At 34.0% G+C, this 27,425-nt stretch overlaps 2 protein-coding genes across 2 annotated transcripts; one reads left to right on the top strand and one right to left on the bottom strand.

Annotated features, from left to right (window-relative positions):
• Nucleotides 1-1,465: 1,465 nt before the first annotated feature.
• On the bottom strand, nt 1,466-18,377 carry Etf-QO (electron transfer flavoprotein-ubiquinone oxidoreductase). Its single transcript, XM_085961254.1, has 11 exons — nt 18,264-18,377; nt 14,966-15,061; nt 14,591-14,703; nt 10,757-10,955; nt 10,417-10,665; nt 9,307-9,636; nt 6,872-7,027; nt 6,548-6,778; nt 4,203-4,310; nt 3,969-4,082; nt 1,466-1,977 (listed from the first exon to the last, which is right to left on the bottom strand). The coding sequence occupies exons 1-11, from the start codon at nt 18,295-18,297 to the stop codon at nt 1,814-1,816; spliced, it is 1,794 nt and encodes a 597-aa protein (XP_085817380.1). The 5' UTR covers nt 18,298-18,377; the 3' UTR covers nt 1,466-1,813.
• Nucleotides 18,378-20,694: 2,317 nt separating this feature from the next.
• On the top strand, nt 20,695-26,589 carry RpS3 (ribosomal protein S3). Its single transcript, XM_085961255.1, has 4 exons — nt 20,695-20,746; nt 21,521-21,824; nt 24,119-24,339; nt 26,372-26,589. The coding sequence occupies exons 1-4, from the start codon at nt 20,717-20,719 to the stop codon at nt 26,549-26,551; spliced, it is 735 nt and encodes a 244-aa protein (XP_085817381.1). The 5' UTR covers nt 20,695-20,716; the 3' UTR covers nt 26,552-26,589.
• Nucleotides 26,590-27,425: the final 836 nt, after the last annotated feature.

Raw genomic sequence — 27,425 nt, forward strand, 5'->3', positions numbered from 1 at the left:
GGTCATCGTAATTAATAGTTATTTAATTCAATATCACAATGTACCCACATTCTTACTGTCAACTTGATTTCGATAGTATAGCATATAGATTTGTAAATGATAATAAAATATTCCTAGTATTATTTTCATTCTGACCATGTCCCCATGGCCATAGGAACATAGGGCCTCCACAGAGTGGAGGTTTGTATTAATAGATTTTTGTTTTTTTACGAGAAATGGATGTCAGCCACTTGCTTAACCTAATAGGACCATGCTCTGACTCATACACAAATTGAAAAACAATATGTGTACTTGCCAGACCCAGGATTCGAACCTGGGACCCACGACGCTATAGGCCGACGTTTAAGCCGCGCGGCCTTCGTGGGATTATATTGATTACATACTTAACTAAATTAATGGATGTGTCATCATTATTAAGAGCAAAACAACTGAGGGTGGGCTCTAGCTTCTTTCAAAAGTTCAATCTATCCGAAACAGCTACCTTCCAATTTGGTAGCCCCAGAGTATTGGTGATACCAAGCAGAAGTCAAGTTTTTAAATAATGGATTTGACGTCAATTTAATCACCAGCTTTGAAGACGGTAAAAACCAATTGAGCTAAATGCCAAATACGTTTTTTTGGGTATTGACAAAAACCTCATAATTTTTATATTATACACATACCACTTTGCAAAGGCTATCACAACATACCAAAAAGTAAACATAAATCTTGAGATTGTATGGATGAGGATTTAGGTATGTATTATATACATATATTTTATATTAGGTGAGTTATATATATATTATATTAAGGGAGTTTATATGTATATATTTAAAAAAAATAATGTTATAAAAGTAGGTACCATGTAAGAATATTATTAAAGACTAATATCTCATTAGTTCTCTCCATTAATTATTTTTCTTAGAATTGACGATTTACACCTCTTGAGTGTAGTATTTTTATTGTTTATAAAGAATAATGACCTATTATTAGGTTTGACGATTTATTATAATAATATGCTATCCAGTGTATTGTTATTAATAAGATAGGGTTTTTACTGACAATTCAACTATTCATAATTTGTTTGTTGTATTTTTTCTCTTTTTTTTGTAACCTCTGACTAGATAGGTAAGTAATGGAGTTTTTACCTACTCTATTGTATTGATTTACTATATAAGGTAGAGTTAAGAGTTTTCGTTGTCAGTGTGTGTTTGCCTTTGGTGAGTGTACACGACGCCTGAAGATGCCGAAAGGCGAAACCCGGGTGGCGAGAAACGACTTAAATGGAATAGTACAGAGCTTGAATCCATTAGAATATAAATCTTGAGTGTTTGCATTGCGCAGGTTCATGCATATTTAAGGTGGTTTATCATTATGTATCCATTTATTCTCTTTGCTATTACAAATCATGTTGTAAAACATCATAAGTTTTTCCAGTTTTCCTCTGTTCAATAGCAAGTAAAAATGATAAATAAAAAGTCAAGTTCTGGCAGAGTAAAAAAATATTTTATATTTATTTATAAATCAGTGAACACACCTTGTAGAATGTATATATATTATGAATTTAAACAATTTAAAATGAGTATTTACAATATAGCAATATTATAAAACAAATAAATAACAAAACAAGCATAATATTCACAGGATGGCGGTTGCTAGTGTTGGGATAGCACAATTATCAAGATTTTATTGCATTTTTGCCCATAGACAACTTGTCTGAATATCTTTCAAAATGAAATGAATCTTTTAAAATGAATCAATGATCAAACAACAATCTTTCGTATTAAATTATGAAACAGAATTAATATTATGTAGGTAGTAGCTGCTTTGAGGATTACATTCCATTGTAATTGGGTCCGCCACCACCTTCAGGTGTTACCCAATTGATGTTCTGTGAAGGATCTTTGATGTCACAAGTTTTGCAGTGGATACAGTTTTGTGCGTTAATCTGCAATCGTTGACCCTCTCCCTGCTCCAATGGGACAAACTCATATACCCCTGTATAGAAAATAGACATTTTATTTTACAACCAAGGAAAATTGTACCTACCATAAATGATTTCAGTTCAATTAATTATTTATTTTACTTGTGACACTAAAACGCAATTCTGGTGGAATCATAACCATCACAAATTTCGACATATTCGAGGTTTCAAGATTCAAAGAAGAAAAGATAAAATAAAAGAAATTTCTTGGCGATAAAATCATTCATCCTAATCGAAGAGTTTGAACAATAAGTAAAGGGTTTTGTATGAAATTTTTGTATTATAACACTGTTAGAATGGTTGCTTTGGTAGAATTTTGTTTATAGCTACATCTATGCCCTGTTTTGATGTTTCATTATTACGCACATATTCAAGTTTCCAGGTCAACCTTGTGATACACCCCTGTTACAGGCGGGCTTCTCCCGGTGTAAAATAATCATTTAGTAGCTCAAGTCGAAACGTAACCCTGACCTCTAGAAACGGCTTCATAAAACATCTAATCTGATTCCTTGCTCAACCACGTTAGTATTTTTTTTAATTAAAGTAAAAATGATGATGGATGAAAGAGATAATTTTAAGACTAAATATAAGGATTCAAAAATAATAAATTTTGCCGCGCTTGTCGGCAACGTCCAAATTTCGACGCGCCTGCGCCAGGGTGGTCCTCGTGATTCGTGAAATTAAAAAACATCACGCGATAAAATTTGGCCAATCACGAGAGTCCTTTTTGTGGAATGGCGTGGGTACGCGAAGTTTAAAAAAATAAATAAATTAGTAAGCGTCCCTTTTCCAATAGGATAGGACCTGCGACTATAATCGTAAAAACCCAGATATAAATTTGTGAAACTAAAAATCATAAGAAAATATAAGACCACGTCACGAACACGAAAGACCGAGTTTTATTTATACTCCAACCGTTTGAATTTCTTTTTTTTTGTGAATCCGGGGTTCGATGGACTCCTGAGCTAGCCGCTGGAACCCCGGGGATCTCACTTGACAATACATTTAATAATTGTGTCACTAAATTTCAAAACCCGCTATAACACTTTTTTGAAATAGTTAAGATATATATATCGTTGGATTCGTTATTAAAATCTCTACATGAAAAGTTTACTGCCTCTTTCAAAATCCGCTACAATTAACTGTCATTTATGAAACAAAATCAATGTGTCTATCAAATCCCGCTATAACACAACTGAAACATTCAAAAACCTTTTTAGTTCAAAAAAGTTTTTATTGATTTTCTCAACATAATGAAAAAGTGTTATAGCGGGTTTTGAAACTCAGCGACACAATTCAAAAATTGGCTGATTGAGTGAATCTAAAATTGTGTTAAAACGATTGCAGTTTTCGACAGATGTGGACGATATTAGGTGAAGAAGTACATACTACAAATCAGTGGCGAAAGGGTGGAGGTAGGGTGTTAAGATCCGACATAAAAAATGCATACTAAATTTTATCTTTGTATTTGTTTTCATTGACCTAAGACTACAATGTGTATATAGCGTTTGTTAGTTTTTTAAATACAATTAAACCCTGCATAAACCAAGCAATTGGTCTGCAATGCGAAATTATTTGTAGCTACCTGAATCATAACACTCTTAGAAGTCGTTTTTCATCTAAGATTTATGCATTTAGACCAGGGTTAGTCAGCCTGGTCCCTACCGCCCACTAGTGGGCATTCCAGCTTTCATGGTGGGCGGTAGGGGTTTTAAAAACATTGTCATTATGTTTTCATAAAATTCCCCGTGATTTGTATCGCTCTCGTATAAGTTTAGTTTGCGTTACGTAAGCGAAACTAAATGGCGTTATAGTGTGATGTATTTCATCAGACTTCATGCTTCTATGTATGCAAAGTTACTTCTCTGGTTTATAAATCACCATTACTGTGGAACCGGTGGGTGGTTAGTAAATTTTACTACTAACAGAGATACAGAAATGGGTGGAAGGTATAAAAAGGTTTAGACTCTATCTACAATACAAATTAGTGTGTAAGAATACCAACCTGCAGGGCAAAATCTCGCTTCGGGTCCGTCAAAAATGGTTAAATTTGTGTCTACTGGAATGCTATCATTTTTGAGAGTTAGGTGTGGGGGTTGGTCCGACTCATGATTGGTTCCTGTAACAAATTAAATAACAAATCAACATTCTAACTTCACCCTGCTTAGTTCAATTTAATGGTATCGTCATCACTGTGAATCAAAACATGTATAAGTTTTAACAATGAAATTGGACTGACCTGTAAGAGCGACAGACGACAGTAAATCAAAAGAGACTTTTCCGTCAGGCTTAGGATATTCAATGGGAGAGCATTCGGCAGCTGGTTTCAAGCGAGATGCGTCACTGCCTGCAATAAACAAAATAATACATAGAATCCTGAACACAACTAAATTCAATATTAAAAATATACCGATGCATACACTCCAATTGATATTTCCCAACCTATGGTATGGAAAATTTCATTACATTATCATTTTAGTGTTTCGCGCGATCTGACAGATCAGCGACACAGCCAATTGAAGCCTTACAGCTGATATAGACACGCCTGCTAGCTATAAAAAGTATGAATTCTGTGCATTTTTTGTTGCAAGATTGAATTTGAACTGCATCCGTAAATACCAGTTCGGATTAGTCGAGTGGCGATTAATTTAGTCACTTAACATGTATGAACAGACAAATTTAGTCGAGTAATTTAGTGAAATCATTTAGTCGAGTCAATCCATTTTGTTCTCTTTTTTCGGTCTAATAGCACCCCCCACGACCTCTCACTAAATACAAAACAAGCCACATACATGACAAGTCTGAACATGTTATCTTTAGTCAAGTTCATTAGTTGTCGTAGAATTTCTTCCTCCAATTCTTCTAATATAGCCATTATAAATGAAGTTATTAACTTATTTATTTTTTGAACATACATAATTTGAAATCACTCAGCAGGATTCTTTCGGCCATTGACCACTATGTTATTATAGGAATCTTATCTAATTGCGACGAATTTTGACTAATGGTTCTTACAATAACTACTCTCTGAAACAGAGACGCAGGTTGGAACCTGCTGGGTGTCGTATTTAAAAAAAAAAAAGATTTTTCTATTGGTTATATATTTCTCAGAAGTGTTTTCAAATTATGTATGTTCAATAAAAATAATGTTATATTCTTAAATGTTGTGAATTATTCGTTGAATAAAATAGATTATGTTGCATCGGCGGGTAAAACTTCCGTGCCATGCCAAACTAATGCGTTATATTTGCGCGCGCAACTTTGTCACATGCAAAAAATACACTCTGATCTGTTTTCCCAAACGCGCCTAAAGAAGTATAACTTCAAAAATCACATTTATTTTTATAAAATACATAAAATTTGATAACTATGTTATGTACTATCTTCAGAAAATTGTTGAGCGCTTCGGTTTGTTAACTTTTCCATTTCAAGTACTTGTATTATAACCTATAATAGTTGAAGAAAGAAAGTTAGAAAGAAAGAAAGAAAGGTAGAAAGTTAGAAAAAGCTACAATAAAATATGAAAAAGCAGTGATATCAAAGTCAAAATGTGGAGTGTCAAGACCAAAGTGTGGAGTTTGTCGAGGGCTTTCCATATTTCGTATCCGAGACTGGCTGTGGGGAGGAAATACCCTGCTCCTTACCCATGTCAAGAGTCAATGTTATGATTATTTTATTTTCAATATGAGAAATTGTTATAATCTCCCACAAATATTGCAAGTTGATCAATTCTCCCATATTTTAACTAAAGCATCTTTTTGAATACTGAATATACACTTAGGAATATTAAATTAAGAACATAGATATTAGAAAAATAGGTTAGACCAAGAGGGACTCGCACCTCATATCTTTCCACTGTCCCGGTGACTGTTCTATCCACTGCGTTATTGGTCTGCTTGTCGTTATTTGGTGCCTTGCTTGAGGCAAATCAATAGACAGTGAAAAGATGTGAGGTCCACTTGGTCTTTCAGGATTTTTTATAATACGTATGTTTTCTAAGACATTATATAAAAATTATATATTAAGAAAACGTGATCTATATTGATATTATTGTAACAGAATAAAAAGTCGAATGTATGAAATTATTTTTCATGAAAATGAAAGAAATGGTGAAATGAGAAAGATTCAGAAAACTCTATATAAACAAAATATCGCCCAACGAGTGCTTATTGGAGAAAGTTTATATTTTATCAAAATATAAACTTTCTACATCATCTACTAACGACACTCCACAGGGATTTTATGAGAACCTAATACATTCGCCTAGTTGCCCTAGTATGAAAATATCATTATTCATTATTTAAATTTAGTAAGAATGCGAAAATTATAAAAGGAATTGCCATTACCATGTAGGTACTATTAAAAAATAATCAAAAACAATTTTCTTTAATTGATTATAAAGCAATATACCTACATAAGTTTATGAGTGCCTAATAGATTTTCCAGTGCATCGATAAGAATGTAGTGAATATTTGAAAAGTAGATTACATTATGATAATTATATATTTTTTCACAAACAATCTACCTTATCTATGAGCTCTATTTTATGGGAGCCTAATACATTTTTTTTAAATATATACATACCCCCATGCTTGAGGGTCCAGGGCTCCCGTCCACCGAGTAAAGTGGACAGAGCAGAATATGCAAATCCTCCATATAGACCGAGGGGAGAGTGGAAAGATGGACGGATATTTCGCACCGCTTTCAATTCTCTCCAAACCCAAGATGCGCGTAAACTACTTTCGTATGCCAAAGGTTCACTCCTCGCCACGCCAGATGATATAGCCTCACATGCTGCCTCTGCTGCTAAGGAACCTGAAACAAGACAATAGTTACTCAGCAAACCTTCTTTTAGAATTTGCACAATTTACGTTATAAAATTAAAAATGTGTAGATAAACATATTTACCACTCTTGATAGCGTTGTGTGTGCCCTTGATCTTGGGCACATTGAGTAGACCGGCTGAATCTCCGACCAGACATCCTCCGGGGAAGGTGAGTTTAGGAAGACTTTGCAAACCACCCTCTGCCAATGCCCTTGCTCCGTACGCTACACGAGTGCCCCCTGAAATGTTGATAATGGTGGAGAAATTCAAATCGAGCTTCAATATTGGGACCATACTTAAATAAGATTTCATATAAATAAAAAGATTTCAAGTTACACACGTTTGTATTTTTATAAATATTAAAACTATGACTCAGTCAAAATTTTCTTAGATAAATCATAGAAAACTTAAGGGGGGACATGCTCAGCGTGGGTCAAAATGGAGCTTTTGTTCTATTTTCAAAGCATGATCCTGGACATACCTTAAATGTTGTAGATAATCTATTTATATAATTTTGAAGCCTTATTATCCTTTATATTTATTTTAAACATTTGATGACTACATAAAGTATTTTTATAACATAAAATAGTATTCTTTTAAACGTCTCGCTCTAATGTTTTAGAATATAGTCATATTTCAGTACATAAATGTGCAGTAGTGTTAAGATTTTGTACATATTTATTAATTTTTAAACGCATTTATAAAACCATCAGTATAATTTATATCGACATTATTATAGTGAAATATTTACGATAAAAAATTATATTGATAATCTCTGTGATCCCAAATTTAACAAGAATTAGGCATTTTATTATTCAAAAAATGAGCAAGATTAACACATTTGAAGATAATTCTAAAGATACTCATTATAAGCTATGTCTTTGACCATTCAAGTGTGATAAACATCCTACGAATAATGATTGCTTTATAATAATTATTGACCTAAGAATAAGGTAGTGTTTTTTTGAAATACGCCATTTCTTTTGGCATTCCCCAGTAGTTAAGCTACAACACACAGCCGTAGCCATAAATTGACAAACTATAATTGAAGTAGAGAGTAAGCGCGTGTTTGAACATGTACCTAACCGATTTTTTTTTTTTTTTTTAAACGGTACATGTTCAAACACGCGCGTTAACATCATGTATGTAATAAAAATACTTTATGCAGTCATCAAATGTTTCAAATAAATATAAAGGATAATAAGGCTTCAAAATTATATAAATAGATTATCTACAACGTTTAAAGTATGTCCAGGATCATGCTTTGAAAATAGAAAAAAAACTCCATTTTGACCCATGCTGAGCACGTCCGCCCTTAATAAACTAAATTTTAATAATAATCATAAAATATATGTAATAGAAGGGTTTCTTTGACACATTTTATAACATTTTTCTTAGCTCGTATTCTTATTTGCCCGGTAAAAAATCTTGCAATCGATTTTTAACTAACTTCCCGACTAGCTAGACATTTGAAACTTTTAGAATATATCAGAACACGATGCCAATGCCATCATTAGCCATTTTTAAGTAGAATTTAATTCATTTTCAGTTAATTCTGTTTTGTATGAAAAGTTATTTCGATATCATTATTGGTTGCTAGGGGGTCCTAGCAACTAAATTATTAATATATACATGCGTTACTATGGAAATCAATATGAAATGACATTTCATCATTCAGTATTTCTATCAAGTACAATTTTTTTGATCGTTTAAGCTAGTCAAGTCAAGTTTATATGATTCAACAGAAAATTTAAAAACGTATATAAAAAGTTTTTTTTATCTTGTAATTATTTTTTTTTTATAATTATTTATTTTATCTTTGACTTAAAATAAAAAATATTTTTCTTTTTAATGTTTTCAGATACATATTTATTAATTAATACAGTTTTAATTGTAAATTATCAAAAAAATGTCTCAAATTGCAAGTTTGATATTTTTCCACTGGCAGGTAGAGGTATTGCGGTAGTCAGTAGGGGTAGTCAACCTTTTTATACCTACCGCCCACTTTTGCATCTCTGTTAGTAATAAAATTTTCTAACCGCCCACCGGTTCCACAGTAATGGTGATTTATAAAATTTATAAAGCAGAGTTACAGCAAGTTAAAGCATATAAAAACAATTACTTACGTCAGATTTTCGCTAAGTTTGGCAGAATAAATCTTTATAAAAGAACTTACTGTAGTTAAATCTATATTTTTATTTATACTTTGTATATATATAAGCAAGAAGTCTGATGAAATTACATTTAATCAATTAAATTATTAATGAAATCCCTGAGGCTGATTAAATTATTAATGAAATCCCTGAGGCTGATGCTGCGAAAGTAAATACTGGATATCTGGCTCAATTTTTGAACATTTTGAAAACATAATGAAAATATTTTTAAAACCCCTATCGCCCACCATAAAAGCTGAAACGCCCACTAGTAGGTGGTAGGGACCAGGTTGACTACCCTTGGGCCCTTAATCAAAGTGGACACTGCTGCAAATAAAGATAATACACAAATAATTTACTGTTACCTTCGAACAGGTTCCGGACACTTGGGTGCATTTTAAACTTCTGAAACTCTCTAAACGGACTGAGGTAAGGATTGGTGTAGTCTAGTCCTACCACAAACCCAACGGCCACCAGAGGACTGCCATCGGGCTCACTCAGATGATAGAGGAAAGACCCGCCGTATACATCCTTGGGAAGGGGCCAACCGACCGTATGCTCCACCAAGCCAGGATTGTGCTTCTCGGGATGCACTTCCCACAGTTCTTTTAAACCTAAACCATACGTCTGAGCTTCGGCTGACCCTCTTAAACCAAGTTTATTTATTACTTGCTTCGTTAGGTGACCATGGCAACCTGTAATGTCGAAAATATACGATGAGAATTATTAAATAATAATATATTCCAATAGTATGATACATAATCTAGAATTCAGAGGTTGGCAACCTATTATTATTATAGAGATAATATTATTTGTCGTACCCTAACTGGACTACTTGGAAATTTCTTCCTGCAATAAACAAATTATGAAAAAAAACCTTAAGATTTCATCCAATTTCCTTTTAATTTTAAATCTTGTTAAGTTTTAAGTTTTGATAAAAAATGAAAAAAACTCATATATTAAATCTGTGAACTTTATGTATTTATTATTTAATTCATACATTCTAAAGAATATTTTGGCTTATCCATTTTAGGGATATTTGAAAAGCACACCCAACCATTTTAGCGGGTTTTGAAATTTACCCTAATTTTTGAACATATTATGTATCGACGGTTTTTGGCATTTTTTAAAGTTCAATCTTTGGCCATCATATAGGTAACAAAAATATCCATCTAAATACATATCTAACTTAAAATTTTTCAAAAACCGTTTTAGGGGGATTTGAAACTAGGCGCTTCATATGTTGTAATCCCTTTACTATGAAAGCCTTCACACACACCTTCATAATGTAGAATTAAACAATCAACAATCAATATACATAAAAACTAATTTTGTTTTCAGATACGACACACATAGCTTAATGTTTAGTGCACATGAGCGCGAATCCCATAGGGCTTTTTCAAAAAGATTTTTTCTGATGGTTTTTATTTCTTTGAGTTGTTTTCATATTATATACGTTAAATATAATATTCTACCTTCTGCAAAGATGGTACATTTAGCCCTGAGTTCCATCCCTCGTTCGAAAGAATCTCGTGGCGATCCATCTTTAGCAATGCCGACATCCGCAGTAGCAACGCCCTCGACGACCCCATTGTTCAGCAGCAACTCTGAACCGGCGGTGCCCGTGTAAATCTCGACACCTGCCTCGGTTGCTTGCTCACCCAGCCACGACACTAATCGACCCAACCGAACAATGTAGTTGCCGTGATTCCACATGGGTAGGCCTAAAACAAAAATATTTAACTGATTATGTAAATAAATAATATCGGTCGCTTCAGTAATAATTATAGGTTAAAGTGAACATGGGAACGTTACCTGGGAAAAGAGGAATCGTTATCCGAGAGTTAGGTGTGAGGAAAGCCATTTTGTCCTTAGTGACGGGGGTGTTTAGTGGGGCTCCCTTTTCTTTCCAATCGGGAATAAGTTCCGTGAGTCCTTTTGGATCGATAACAGCACCTGATAGAGTATGCCCACCAACTTCTGCAGCCTTTTCAAGTACCACAACTCGGATTTCCTGCAATGCATTTAAACAATTTTATTGTTTCTCTAAAATCTATGTTAACTTAAGAGTGTACCGGAAGAGTCTCCATTATCTCAATAGTATTTAATCTTTTTAGGGGTTCTGTCAATACCAAAGCTTGAATCGATATAAATAAAAAGAATTTCAATCTGTTCTCTGAACAGATTCTCAGTTTGCTAAACATTTGATATCAAATTCGCATAGCATCAGTAACAATATTGCGCCGGAATGTTTGCATATATGTAATAAAGGTCTAAAATTGAATTTACTCGAACAGTTGGAAATTAATCGCGAATTATCCAAAAGTAATCACATAATTAATGAAAATTTGGTAATGCATTCGTCGCCACTATTAAATATAATTTAAACACACGAATAATACAATTATACTAATATTATTTTAATTGATTAATAATGTCAATCTAGAACACTGTAATTTTGATAAATTTTGATATCCATTAAAAAACCCACTCAGGGTTTTCAAAGTATTAACCTTTTAGCAGCCCAGCTGATAATACTAGGTATAACTCCAGGGCCCAAGAATTAAATAATATATAAAAAAAAAAATTACCAGTGGAAAATTTTATATCTAGCACTTACATATGATGAGACATCATTTGAAGTTCGTCGAAAGGGTTTTTCATTCATAATTTCATGAAAATGTCGGAAAATTTGCACCAAGGTTAGGGTTATCACAACACTGCGAATTTACAAGAAATAGTTCAAAAATATTTTTAAAAAATTCAAAAAAAAAATTATTAAATTTATAAATTTTACAAGTACACATTTTTTTGCAATATCGGTATTATTTTCGATATTATATTTTTGATAGACCAGTGTTCAGTAATTTTGTTGCGAGAATTACGTGACATGAGCATGCACACTCCCAAAAATGTGTATATATCATCGGTTGTGCAGTCTACCCACTCAGAACCGTGATATTTTTTGTAGCAAATTTAAATTGTTTATTTGTCTCTCCCACTATCATTTCAATAAAGGAAATGTGGATAAAACACTTGAAATAATCCATTTCAAGTGCATCCGAAGCTAAACTATCTGCTTTGCATCCCGATTCAGTATCATCGAATGAAAATGCGCGCGGGTTAAATAAATCCGATTTCCACTCAAATGATGGTCTTTCAGTAGCTTCGGATGTAGTTGGTTCATTTTCTTCAACTTCCAAAGTATCGTCAACTTCATCAAATTCGGAATCATCACTATCGTCTTCAGATTCAATCGTTTCTAAAAGATTGTCAATTTCACCATCTTCACAATATTCATCCATTTTGAATTGGAAAAATTGGTAAACTAAACTCGTAAATATAACACTTTTGTTTGTCCAAATTGAATGCAAAGTATAAATAAAAATAGTCACAGTACTTAGTCACTCGACACAAATAAAATTTTCAATCTGAAAATATCGAAAATGTTTCAATTCAATCTAAAAGTAAACTCGTCAATATAACACTTGTATACGCAAATCATACGCAAAATATAAATATAAATACTCACAACACTTCGTAACTCAACACAAATTAAATTTCAATAAGAAAAAATGCAAAATCTTTCAATTGGAACGCAAATCAGACTATCATCCCGACGACCAAGTATTACGCGATCGCGGGGCGAACTAATGAGTTAACAATTTCTCAGTACATGGGAAGAAATCGGTAACCCTGAATGGGCCTCTCGGGAATCCCCTTTATTCTCGCGATGTATTTGACTTTTCAAACGTTTCTGCCTGCAGAGCTTGCCCATAGATGTCAATACACGTATTAAAATTGAAAAAATAAATATATGACTCATATTAGGCGCAAAAACGGCGAGACGAGTTTCGCTCGTCACGGGCGCACGAAAGTAGATGCCCATGACGAGAACCACTCGTCAGTGGCTGTTAAAGGGTTAATAATATTACAATTAATAATAAGTGTACAAATTCATAATATTGCTAGAACGAGTAAGAAAATGTATTCTGTCTCTATCTATACACGTGTAGTATTTAAGCAAGGGCAAGCGGCCTATCTGAATAGTCTTGATAATGGTGTTACAACCGAAATAGCTATCGACAAACCTTTTTTAAAAACCTGTAGAATTTAATATTAATTATATTTTCATTTCTTGTAAAATGGAATTCTACCAAGTAAATGCTAACTCAATTAATAAACAAAACTATGAATTATTTAAAAAAAAAAACCTTCCTACAACATTCATGAGAACTTAATAATTAAATAAAATAAAACATAATACTAATTATTATGTAGTACTTCTTCCACATAGTTCAACATTAATCAGGATCAGTTTTTTCCGCTTCTATTGGATATTGTCAACTGATACAAGTTGACTGCTTAATCTCCAAACCAGCCAACTGCACTTTTGACCAAAAATGAGATTTTGATGGCAATTTGTTATAATAAATGCGTTATCGTTCTTTAAAAAAAACAGTCAACTGCAGGTGCCAAATTTCCAATATTGTAAATGGAATAACTTAGCTCTTTATATAAATTTACTTTATATATAAAACGGAAGCTAAAATAGTGTATTAATTCATAGTGTGTATTTTTGGAATAGTTAAATTCCACTTGAAAGTTGAATTATATTTTTTCTCCTTCCTGAACAATTTGCTCAAGTGGAGTTAAGATTAAGCAGTGGAGATGTCATATTTTAATTAATAGAATGTTTTCTCACCAAGAATTGACAGTTACGACCATTAAATGAACTTATTAAACCACATTTTAATGGCCATAAAATAATTTGTAATAATAAAATGAATATATTCAATGAACATACATTCAATTTTAAATTTCAAGTTTATTTTTGAATTAAAAAGAAATATTTTTATTTTTAATGTTTTTAGATAATACAGTAGGCGCTCGGTAATCCCGCGTTCACCAATCTGGGACGTCCAATAGTCAGGCATTTTGCAAATCAACTCCCTGCTCTATAATCCGGCAGGTTTCACATTAAACTGCCGGATTACGGAGCGGAGAGCCGTTCGCTCGGCAGTTTGGTGATGATATCGCAACACAACCTATTATTAATATTGATTAAGTAAACAATGTTACCAATTTTTTGTGTATGTTTACATAAACTAATAAAGATTTTTACTGTGCAAATCTGTGATAGAATTATTTCCTGTAGAAATCCAATAATCCGGCATTTCAGACAATCCGACATAGGTGAAAAAATATGGGTGCCAGATTACCGAGCGCCTACTGTATGTACTTATTGATTATTGAAAAAGAAATTATCGGTAAAATGTATTAAATTGATGTTTTTGTATTCTGTTGCTAGAGGCTAACCCTAAAAAAACTGCATTGGCCAGACAATGTACAAGGTATGATTTCTAATTATAAAACTACAATGGGTAAATAGGTATATTCAAACTTTGTTGTAATGCAGATCAAATTTCCATGGGCAGACGATTGACTTCTACTAGATAGGGATCTATTAATTTACATTAGCGTTTGTTTATTTCACTGTTGTTTATAATATCAGAGATTTACATTAATATACATTTTAGGTCATTAGACTTAATCACTAACCACTATTGTCGCAGCAAGTGAAGATTCAATTTGTTGAGTGTACCTTGCAGTGTTTTTTCGAGGGATGTGTAAAGATCAGACTATTACCTGTCCTTTCTCGGTGGCGATCTGTTTGGCTCTAATGGCAGCTGACAGACCGGCTGGTCCTCCACCGATGATCAACAAATCAGTCTCATCAACAAACCGCTCCATATTCACTTCTATAAAAACAAATATAAATATATATTGAGTCAAAGCCAACAGATATTATATGTTATATTCTAACCCTCTAGCAAAAACGTTTCCTAACAGATTTATTACGAGAATAATGGATGTTAACCACATACTCATTCCATTAGGTCCGTGCTCTGGTGACAAATACAACAAAAAACAACATGTGAACTTTCCAGATCCACGATTTGAATCTTAAATATTTTATTTAACCTCATTAATTTGAAAGAGGTTGGATTTTTATAATCTCACCCTTCCATCTGGGATCATCTTCTCTCGGATGAATGGTGTAGTGTGTTGTAATTTTAGGTGCATTGCTGTTGCTATATCGTCTTACCCCTCCCGCCACTGAAAAGAAGTAAAGTGAACTCATTGTTAATATTAAATATGATCACTCGTTTATATTCAATGCATAGAGCGACAACTGGAACGAAGAAACAAACTCTAGAAACAAAAGCCTTAAGTCCAGTGCTAACATATGCTTGTGAAACATTGTGTTTAACAGAGACTGAAGAAAATAAGATACGAGTCTTTGAAAGAAATATATCGCAAAGAATTCTTGGACATTTTAAAAAATGGGGCGTACAGAAGAAAAATTAATCGTGAACTGAATATCCAAATGGAACACCACATCTTTAGTCAGATTGAGAGAATGCATGATAGCAGGGCAGCAAAGATTCTGACTGGGTGGGTACCCCAACGAAAGCAACCTACAGGCTTGAAAACCGGAGAGAACTGGTGAGGTATAGGAGTTGATGTAGGGAGTTTGTGGAGGAAGCTAAATCACACCTGGGATATAATGACGAGGGAGTAAGTAATTCCACATTTCTAAATTCAGCTTCCTCTCATCTTAATAAAACTACACATATCCATGTATTGCTTTTACCACAAACATGTTTTGATGGAGCATATGGCAACCACACTGTGTTAAAGTTATATAAGTGGTTTTACAGGACTGGTTTTCGACCTTTAAATAAGTATTTCAATTTCAATTCCAAGACATGGAAATCCAGGAAATTTATTGGTAGTCATTCGTTCAATAGTTTTAGTCCATTTAAACCTGTGATTCTCTGATATCAGTAATGCGTCAAAACAAGTGCACCGAATTGAAAAGCACAATTATTCTATTATTTATATATCATGTTCGATCCTAATATGGACCTCCACAGAGTGGAGTTTATATCTTTTTTACGAGAAATGGACATTATCCAATTGCTCTACCTATTAGGTCCATACTCTGGTTACACATATAAAAAAACAACATGTGAATTTTCCAGACCCCGCGTGGTAGCAGCTCGGCACTCGTTTTATAGTCAGTGTTTAATAATTTCTTATTAAATAATTTAACTTTCTGCAATACTATAAAAAACCTGATATTCATTATGCTTGTAAGAAAAACATTGTGATTCAGTACTATAACGACGTAACGGAAACAGTAATGTTATCTAAACTCAGATAGTTTTAATACAAACAAGTTTTCATAAATAAGATAAAAAATACAATCATAATATTTTTTATACTATTTTGGTTTGAAAAAAGAGATAATAAAATAACACCAAAGAATAAAATATTGAGAAGAATATTTTTTGTGGAAATAAATATTTTAGTGATTAGGCATCTTATAGAACTTTTTATTCAAAACGGATTCGTTAATAACAAATGTATTATATTATGGTACCTTGCAGTGGTGATGACTCGATACTAACTGGGTGTCTTACGTGGGCGTTGAGCGGCGCGCGCAACTCGAACGTATAACCGTGTGTGAAAATGTTTGTAGACAAAGTCTTTTTTAGGTCATACGTTTGAGTTGCACGAGCCGCTCAACGTGCCGCCGAACACGCTTACCTAAGATGAGCCGTAAGCGATTGTTTAATGTAACAATAATTTGAATATGAGAATTTTGTAAACATAATTTGATGAAAATGGGCAGATTCTTCTAATTTGAACAAAAAAAACTAACATTAAAATCAACTGGTTCTCGGTGCACCAAAACCTCATTTACCACTAGTATTAAAATGTGGACTTATTGATTTTTGTAAAGTGTTACAAAACCAATAAATACCTATAATCAATAAGAAAGCTAATTTCTTGAATCTTATGAATAACGGATAGAACAAATAAAATAGTCATGTTTTTATAATTTTACAATTATAATTGAAAGCCAACGCATGAAAGAATTTGCTGCAGATCAATGTCCGGCATCTAGTCGCTACCAAGGGACGATGAAAATTGCTCAGTAAATGCATTCAGTTCCAAAATATTGCAATAATTTATGTACCATTGATATTATTTGAAAGTGAATCAGAAAATATAGCTAAATCAATAGGTGGTTAAATATTACTATGATGTAATAGGTATAAACAAAACAAACGATTCTCACTTTTATTTCTTCAATATTTCAAGTCAATGATAAAATAATCTTTGAATATTGGATAAACAAATATTTAAAAAAATATATTTGATATTCACATAAATACTATCTATCTTTCGAAAGACTGAAGATATTTTATTTATTCATAAGATGTTTTTTTTATTTTATTAAAACAGTGTACTTTTGTGGTACACTTGAATTTTCTCTTAAAATACTCGAAGACATAGATAACGTCGCTCCAAAAGCAAAAGGGCACTTGTGCATAAATTGAGTTTTTTAAGTGTTTTTGGAGTGAAAAAAAATCGTGGAGAGGTTATTACTTAATATTTTGAAATGAAATTTGGAACACATGTGACCTAATTACTTACTCAAGATTGAAATGCAATTTTTATTTTTTTTATAATTTGTCAATTTTTGATTTTTAAGAGGTTTTAGGTCACATGTTACCTTTTACCTATATGCATTTATGAATAGCTTTATCTACATCTTTTGATTTGCGAGCGTCCACTTTACGCTTATTGTGATCTTCCAAAATATTTATTTGGGCCCCTTTGTCCGCTGCCAACATGTTTTTAAATTTTTCACAAATTTCACAAGTGCCCTTTTTCTGCAACGAAATTATTTTTTTTGTACAAAGGCCCTTCTCACTTTTTAATAATTACACTTGTTAACTTTTTCCTATACTATTTTTGTAAACATTGCACATAGTTCCTAAAATCGTGTACATGTTAAGAGAAAAAAATTACGAAGAAAACTGCATTCATAACTCAAAACCGTCAAAATTGCACATGTGCCGTTTTGCTTTAGGGAAGACGATAATATACGTAAACTCAGGGGTTAATTTAATTTTCTAACCATACAGTTAATAACCAGAAGAAAAAAGTTATTTTTCAAACTAGGTACACATTATGTTATTATGTATAGTTTGAACTTTGGACTGAAAGTAGAATTAGAAGAAAATTTAAAATTAGATATTGCGGTGAATATTTATAATAGATTTTGCATTCATAATAGTTGAATGAAATTGAGCAAAAGATTTGTTAATGTAATAATAAAGAAATTATGTCAAGAAGGTTTAGTGTCAACATACGAATATTGTGTTGACCGGTTTATTTATGGTTAAAGAAGTGAATGTATTAAAAGTAGTATTTATTGGATTTGATAATTGAAAATACTCACGTAAACGCCACGTAGATGTTGAAGAAACAATCATCTTAATTTAATATTCTTTATCAAAATATTTGACATTCGATCAACAACCCGACGTAACAGTTTAATGGTCAAGCTGTCATTGTAAACATTGCCATACGAATAAAGCATAATTAATAAGCAAGGAATAGCATGTAATCAGCTGGTGAACGAGATAAATATTATTATAATGCATCTGTTCCATTGACAACCAGAATTCAGCTGTTGAACATTTATCAGATTTATCTACGCTGCTACTGAGTATCTACCTCATTCCGTGGGTCCAACGCAACCGGTGCGTTGCCATTTTAGTTGGCCATTAGATACTATTAGCATGTTAATTAACAAGTCCGCAGTGAATGAGGTACTGACCAATGAACATAGTAAAATAATCGATTTTTTTATTGTCGTAATATTTAAGCATACTATCATAATAATCGTTGTAATATTTATATATAGTATATTAAGACTATGAAAAGGCGTTTGATTCCATCAAAAAATTCTCAATTATAGACGCCCTTAGCAACCAAGGAATTTCCAGACGCTACATAAACATATTGAACAGTATATACAGTGATGCCACAGCATGCGTGAAACTCCACAAACGGTCGTGTAAACTCCCCATTAACAAAGGTCTCCAGCAAGGTGATACCATTTCACCTAAACTATTCACCGCCACTCTTGAAGACTTATTTAGGAAACTTGATTGGGAGGAAAAAGGTGTTCCAATTAACGGAGAGCACCTCAGTCACCTGCGCTTTGCAGATGATATTGTTATACTCTCACAAGACCCGAAAGACCTCCAAGGTAGAATGCAAGAACTCGCGGATGTCAGTCAAACGGTCGGTCTAAAGATAAATGTCTCAAAGACAAAAGTGATGAGGAACTGTTTTTCGGAACCTGCGATTATCTGTATTTCTGGCACCCAACTCGAGCAAGTCAGCAGCTACATCTATCTCGGACAGCAGGTGTCCATAGACGGAAGCATGCACGATGAAATTGCTCGTAGAACAAAGCTGGGATGGAGTGCTTTCGGACGTCTGAATAGTATCTTAAAGAGTGACCTACCATTATGTCTTAAGCGTAGGGTGTTCAACCAATGTGTGCTACCCGTGCTCACGTATGGCTGCGAGACGTGGACCCTCAACACGAAAGATGTCCAAAGGCTAAGAGTCACACAGCGAGGCATGGAGAGGTGCATGTTGGGCATCACGCGAAAGGACCGTAAGAGAAATGAATGGGTTAGGAAGCAGACAAGAGTACGCGATGTAATAGGCGTTGCCAAACAGCTGAAATGGAGATGGGCAGGGCACATTGCTCGCCGAAAGGACGGCCGCTGGACAAATGCCGTCATCCAATGGTACCCAAGGGGTACGAAACGGCCACAGGGTCGCCCTAAAAGCCGCTGGATTGACGAACTGGTAAAGTTCGGCGGAAATACGTGGCAGCGAACGACACAGGACCGAGAGAGTTGGAGAAAGCTTGGGGAGGCCTTCATCCAGCAGTGGATTTACTCCGGCTGATGATGATGATGATATTAAGTATATATATTTTATATTATAATAATATTATATCAATTAATTGTTGTAATATTTAAGTATACTATCATAATAATCTAATTTGCATGAAGTTTTAATGTAACTAGGTCCGTGACTGAGTGTATATGGGAATGGGAAATCATTGTGGATAGACCACAAGTTGCAGAGTGGCAGGTTAAGTCTAGACAAACATTGATGTTGTTCATTTGCAATATGAATACAAAAATACAACGAAAATTAATTATAATTGTACATACCTAGTCTGGATAAGGTAGGTACTTTTTTTTACCTAGTTTAGTGTTCGAGCTTTGTTCCGAGTATATTTTTCAGCCATGTGAAGCGACGCGATTATATTATAACATGCATGAAATAACTGCCTTTCAAATTTATTTATATAAGTAATATTTAACTACGACGTATTTAGATGAGAATTTTTTACTCTTCCACTGAAGGGGCCACGAGACCTTGGACTTCATCTGATTTAGTGGTTATGTGTTATTAATAATTGGAAGTGACGATCAAAGTAGGTAAGTAAACTTCTTCTGTGTATAATAATATCATAATACACTAGGACGTTTGTCAATGTGATAGTCGATTCTAAATGACAATACCTAACTCATAACTTATTTATACTCTTCAGTCATTATAGAATACCAAACTCTGCTTGCAAGTACGTTATCAATAAATAGTATGGCAGTGGACCATTCGTTGCTTGTGCAAAAAGTTATGCTCAAGCTTTACTAATCTAAAGATGGCGGTGACCTACTGTGTCTAAATCAAGTGAAGTTTGTGCGAACCGTCTGAAGCTCTTGTCGATTTTTTAATACTGGCAACTTAAAGGGTTGCTATTTCCGGCAATACGCGAAAACTTCACATCTTTCTCTCTTTCAGTTTTTGGCCGCAATCATGGCGACTACGATTTCAAAGAAACGCAAGGTACGGTTTGGCGATGTAGCTGTAACGTTAAAGTTTACCGATAAATAATGATCTAAAGTTTTCTAGATTATTACCAGGCACGGTTTCCATACTTTGTTTTGTGTATTCGTGGATGATCCACAACTAGATGGGACCGATTACTATTGACATGTCTCTGGTGGATTTCTTGGTGACATGTGTGTATGCTGTCAAAGTATTTATTACTTCCACAGTTGGATGAAAGTTTCATCAGATATTTACCTAGTAATGTTTCCGGTTTAGTGATTATTTATATACGCGGTTGTACCGGTTCGAATGTAAGTTTAGTTGTCATAACCTCTTCGATACCAACTGTCAATATTTCGGGGTGTCCGGCGGTTTGGAGTCGTCTTTGGATTGCGATCCTCCTTTTCCCCTTTAGCGCAGGCACCTTAATTTGGCGGCTCAAAAGTGTGAGGACGTGCCATTGATTTTGGCAATTCAAAATACAATATTATACTTTAATGGAAACATACATTGAGTGACTGTGGACAATTGTGATATAGAAATTAGTGTTGTAAACCAATCGCATATTATTTCATCCATTCTTCAGAAACAGAAAGTGAAAACTGAGATTTGTCAACGTGCTGTTATGTCAATAACAATCTGTTAACTTTCAAAATATTAATCTAGCCCAGGCTACCGAATCAACCACACAACATTCCGTAAATGCCAGCCAGCTCTCCCGCTTTGTTCTTATAGATTTAATCACCACTTTTCGCTAATTCACTTACCTGATTATATCATTTTCATTAGTTTGTAGGAGATGGCGTCTTCACAGCCGAGTTGAACGAGCTGCTGACCCGCGAGTTGGCGGAAGATGGCTACTCTGGAGTCGAGGTGCGTGTGACCCCCACCCGCACTGAGATCATCATCATGGCCACTCGCACACAGAACGTGTTAGGAGAGAAGGGTCGCCGTATCAGGGAGCTCACCTCTGTTGTGCAGAAGAGGTTCAACTTCCCCGAGTCTTCGGTGGAGTTGTACGCTGAGAAGGTCCCCACCCGTGGACTGTGCGCCATCGCCCAGGCTGAGTCCCTCAGATACAAACTTGTTGGAGGTGAGACATTTATTAATAGTTGCTACTGTTTCTGTATTTGAGTGGAATCTCGCATTTTATGTGCCTGGAATTCATGTTTTTCTATATCTTGCTTGTAGTTTCTGCAGTCCTGTTCTATTTTAGTACAACTAATCCCCAGTTTTGTTATTATTTTCCGTAATTTATCCTGAAATATTCTAAATTCAGTTAAAACCTATTATATTTTAAAATGCTATTTATTTGATTCAGTGCATGACATCATTGAAATGAATTCCAGATGCGCGTTATATTTATAATACATGTCATTCATGACTGCAGTTACATCGCATACAATGGGATTGTTTGATTCGTTTTGTGTAGTTTTTTTTTTGTATGACTTAAAATGTAGCAAAAGAAAACCTTGCCAGTTCAAAGAAAAGGGGTGAAAGAATACATTGACATAATAATATTGTCATACAAGAGAAAGTGACCCAAGTGCAAAATAGTAAAATGTTTGCACATTTATAATCAATCTAAAAAATACTAATTTATACTTGGTATGTATCTCAATTTTACATAACCATTATCTGAGTCGTATAGTATCAAAAGTAGATCTGTGCGTTATTCATCATTTCGAGAAAATGACAGTTCTACTTTTGTTTTTCAAAGTATTGAACAGTTCTAATTCTGATACCAAACCTTATTTTCCATCACAATTTTATACTATACAGATATGATTTTGATTCGAATATTATATTGCTAGTCGGTCATACATTACGGTCAGAAAAATAATTTGGCATATTTAGTTAAATTTCGATATATTTGCGACAGTTCTACTTTTGATACTGTACGACTCGATTCTGATCTACAATTGCATTAACAGTATTGCTGACAAACTTGATATTCTTCATAACATGCCCAATTGCAAATTTGGAGATGGCATTACTATGATGCAGACAACTCAATTTGATCATGATAAACATTGTTTTTATTTAGGCTTGTTTTTTTACAGATTTTTTTCCAGTCTTTTTTTTAGTAAATAGCATTATGTATGCGGTTTCTATATTATAACATATTGATTCTTGCATATTACGCATCTATGTATTGAATTCAATGCAGGTTGCTGCAAGAGTTGTCTGTGGGGTAGTAATACACCCAATCCTATGTTTTCACGGGGGATACGTACCAAAGACTATCGTGCAAAACCGTATAAAAAAAGATAAAGGTGCCCATACAAAAATGGTAGATAGGTTCCGTTACTTAAAATGTACTCAATATACTAAATTCTTGAATTCTAAAATAAATCAATATCTATTTATTATTTATACATAAATGCAATAATTTTCGATTTAAATTAGATTTAGCATTGAGAAATATATTCATTCAGTGTCGCTACTTTAGAATAAACATACCCATTTAGTGCTGTTTTTCACTGACAAAAAGTCTCTCGTTGCTGGAAATATTTAATGACGCCGAAGCACGCAGCGCGTCTCTCGTATCAAACCTGAAGTGGCGCCATGTATGTCTGGGCGGCATCCGGTGTCAACATATCGTCGGTGTTTTGTAAAAAGGGTGAATTAAGCAAAATGCTATTTTACAGGAGGATTTTTAACTTTTGACATTTATTTGTTAATTACCTGTGGATGATTATAAATATCGTAACTAGTTTATAATAAAGCTTAGAAAGAATACTGTCATTATAATAGGCATTATTATATAATATTTTAAAAGGCCTAATATGTCACACTCGCTTTTTATTTGTAATACTAAATGGATATTCGCCCTTGCGATTATCGTTTTTAAGTACTTTCCTGTGGAGATACAAATTCGCCGTTTTTACGCAACAAAGCTAGTGAGGTGGGTACATATTGTATTTTCATTAAAATCTCGATTTCGCCAAAATGGTTGATTCGCCCTTTTTACAAAACACCGACGATATGTATGCACCAGTGGCGTGTGGTTCATTGCAACGCAATTTTTTGATAAATATGTTCCATACGTATTTTTATTCTTTTTAGTTTTTTAAACCGTTTTAAAGCAAAAAAATCAGTACTTTTTTTAAACCGTAAAAAAAAAGCTGTACAAAAAGAGGATCGGGTGTATTATATTATGTATTAGTTATTTAATGTTAATATTGGGCCCACTCTTTGCAGAGATCACTCGCATTAATGCGGATAGGTCTAAGAGAGTGTGGGAGAGTAAAGCGGCATTTTTGTTGACTGTTTTTTAAACATGGGACAGTGTACCAAAATTATGCTGATACAAAACCGATCGATCTGTACTTTAATTTGTGGATGATGTGAAGACGATGTATTCAAATTGGTGTTGTGTTTCAGGTTTGGCCGTGAGGCGAGCGTGTTACGGAGTCCTCCGTTTCATCATGGAGTCTGGTGCTTTGGGTTGTGAGGTAGTAGTTTCTGGCAAACTGCGAGGACAGAGAGCAAAGAGCATGAAGTTCGTGGATGGAGTTATGATCCATTCCGGAGACCCTTGCCTGGAGTACGTAGACACCGCCACACGACACGTCTTGCTCAGACAAGGAGTCTTAGGGATCAAGGTACGCAAGCATCATGTCTCATGTTATTTCAATTACTATAAACCATGTTGCCTATCACGTACGAAGGGACCACCGTGGTCATTTATTTTGTATGTATGTACATTCAAGGATTGGTGTCGAATCTTTAATTTAAATGTAGACCACACTGTTCATTGTTTCAAAAATATATAAGCCTCTGTCTAGATATATTTTTTTTTTATGAAGTAGTGGCCCTCGTAGTCAATGCACAAGGCTCAAGGTTCAATTCCCAGTGCGGTCACAATATATTTGTGTGATTTTCTTAATGTCTAGGTTTGGTGTTTCTGTGATTGCTTCACTTCTACTACTGCGTATCTATTCTATACACAAAGCTGCTATCGAGAGTAGTTTATCATATTTATGTATTTGAGGCGGTTAATTGTTACATTAAGTTAACCATCTGAACTGTGCTATGATTTAGCAGCACCGCACCTCTTGGCTGTGTTAACTTTTAGAGCGAGATAAGACAGTTTTATTGTAACAATTATACATAAATATGATAAACTACCCTCGATAGCCGCCATTAGCAGCCATATGTATAGAATAGATGCCCAAATGTGCTATACTACTGTCACTGGTTGTAGTGTTAAAGAAATATATGTTCAGTCCGATTTAATATTACTTTGATGCAAGGGAGTGGTGGACATTCGCCTCTGTATCTGTAGGTCGCAGGTTTGATTGCTACTATTGAATCTAAATGATTTTTTTTTTTTTAAATACTGTGTTATGCCATTCTTAGTAAGAAAAATCTTTTAAAACCCCTGAGAGCCAATTGCTCCCACCTTGAATGAAAATTGTGATTTACTTTTTTTTATGTAATTACATCTAAGCGATCATATCCACTGTACACAGAGTTCTGATTATTTATATGTAATCTGATCTAATAAATATGTGGGAGAGAAAATTCTCTCGATTTGGAGAGCTGCGACAATTTGCAGTTCTCCAGTGTAGGGAGAAAACAAAATTATGTTGTATTTACCTGTGATTTTCTATAAAATGTATTTCGACTGGAAAGAAAAAAGGATATAACCCTCAGATTTTTCAATATAGGTTTTATTGGATAATATTGTGTAATAAGACTAAATACACTGGTCCAAGGCTGTATGCTGCGAACGCCAATTTATTATTCAAATTTAACTGGTAATTTAAAAGAAAAAAGGAAATGAAACTGGAAAAACGACCTAACCATCATATTTGTTTGTTTTTCTTTAATTAATTCGATAATTAACATCAGATTTTGAATATAAAAACCAAATTATTAATTATCATGCACTTCAAGGTTATGGCTATTTGGTATTTTAACTTTGACTGAAACCATAACAAAAATATTTTTGTGCCTCCTGCAAAATTTAATTCCTGTGGATTACATCCTTTTTCCTTTCTACAGTCTATGTTTTTTTACAATAGTTGCAAGTTATGAAAACTTAATGAAGGTGACTAAATCATTGAATTCTCCAGCGTTGCCAACTTGTTTCTCGCCAGATCTAGTATTTGTATTTAAATTTCTTAGAACAGGTGTGAATATATATATTTTGAATCTGTTAAGAATAATGAAGCGGACGAAACCGATCGTGATTGTTTTGTAAATTCAAATTAAAAAAATAAACAATAAGTAGTAACATATGATATTTAAGTGATTTTTTAGTTATACGATTAATTAAACAGTAGATTCGTCAATTTTTGTTTTGTGGAACATTTTTCATAATTAATTATAATGACATGCATATTTTTGGTTTGCACATACATTTGGGATCTTCCATATTTTTGATGATGACAGTTGGCAACACTGCGATTATTCCAGTTCTAATTTATTGTATGGTGCGATTAATTAGATTTGAGTTGCAGATGTATGTGTATAGCCAGCCAAATTGAAGAAAAGAAAATCTAAATTTCACGCAAATTGGAAACATCTTATTATTTGGTCTTGGTTAATAATAAAACTCAACTACTGACTAAACTACATAATATGTATCTGTATTTGTATTAATCGATCTGTATTTTTTTTGTTTCTCAGGTTAAAATCATGTTGCAACATGACCCGGCTGGCAAGAATGGCCCCAAGAGGCCTCTGCCCAAGAACGTAACTGTACCGGAACCAAAGGAAGAGACATTACCGACCGCCCCCTCTTCTGACGTGAAACCCGTCAAGCCCGATCTGCCGCCCCCCGTGCCGGCGCCGGTGCCCATCGCTTAAGATATTATAATAACATAATAAAAACATAAATTTCACAACCACTGTGTTCTTATTTGACAAGTTTCTACCCTTGATTGGTTGATATGTGGCGTTTGCATATTTTAACATTTTACACCTCATTCTCGTTCAGTGTACAGCACTGATTCCTTACCGAAATTTTGGAAAACCTCACCCTAGGCAGGTACATCTTAGAACCTTTTTGGACATAGGCTAAAAGTAAGATAGAACTTGACCTCCAAGTGAGGCTGCAAATTTTTTAGCAGAAATAAACCTTATTATTTTTTTTTATTTGAAGTTGAAAGTTTATCATAAACACTTACCAATCATATGCTAAATGTCTCATTATTCGACCAGTATTCTTCTGAATTTAAAATTATTCAAAACAAACGGCTGAGACTGGCATTCTGACAAAAACAAAGACGGGCGAATAAGTTCGCGTTTTTTGTATGGCCGGCTCTGTACGCCCGGCCATATCCGCGAACATGTTCGCGTTGTCACTTTGGAAAGCTAAAGTTTATTTAGCCAGCTCTCACATCAGAATTCGTCTCGACTGAGTAACTGAGACCGGTGAACCAGTGTTCTATGTCAGTGCTCCGCAACCGGTGTGCCGCGAGACGATGCTAGGTGTGCCGCGGAGCATTGCTTAAAAAAAAAAACAAATAATTTTGTATATTATACAATACTTACTTAATAGCCAAATTTGCGTACATGGCTGGTAATAAATACATTTGAGCACCTGCACGAACTTAATAAAACAATGCAAGGTCAGAATGAAAATATATTGACGTGATCTGATAAATTAGAAAGAGACCACCAATGAAAACAAGCAATTAATTTTGGATCCGTCTCAAAAACATTTAACTTTGCTTCAAAA

This window comes from Rhyacophila brunnea, unplaced genomic scaffold (assembly GCF_057557595.1).
Source record: "Rhyacophila brunnea isolate RB1 unplaced genomic scaffold, BYU_Rbru_1.0 scaffold_12, whole genome shotgun sequence".
NCBI lineage: Eukaryota > Metazoa > Arthropoda > Insecta > Trichoptera > Rhyacophilidae > Rhyacophila > Rhyacophila brunnea.

Coding starts and splice junctions, on each gene's coding strand:
- Etf-QO (XM_085961254.1), bottom strand. CDS start 18,297: ATGATTGTTTCTTCAACATCTACGTGGCGTTTAC. Junction 9,637..10,416: donor ATGTACCATCTTTGCAGAAG/GTAGAATATTAT, acceptor TCGACATTACAG/GTTGCCATGGTCACCTAACG. Junction 1,978..3,968: donor AGCGAGATTTTGCCCTGCAG/GTTGGTATTCTT, acceptor TTTTCTATACAG/GGGTATATGAGTTTGTCCCA.
- RpS3 (XM_085961255.1), top strand. CDS start 20,717: ATGGCGACTACGATTTCAAAGAAACGCAAG. Junction 20,747..21,520: donor CGATTTCAAAGAAACGCAAG/GTACGGTTTGGC, acceptor CATTTTCATTAG/TTTGTAGGAGATGGCGTCTT. Junction 24,340..26,371: donor AAGGAGTCTTAGGGATCAAG/GTACGCAAGCAT, acceptor TTTGTTTCTCAG/GTTAAAATCATGTTGCAACA.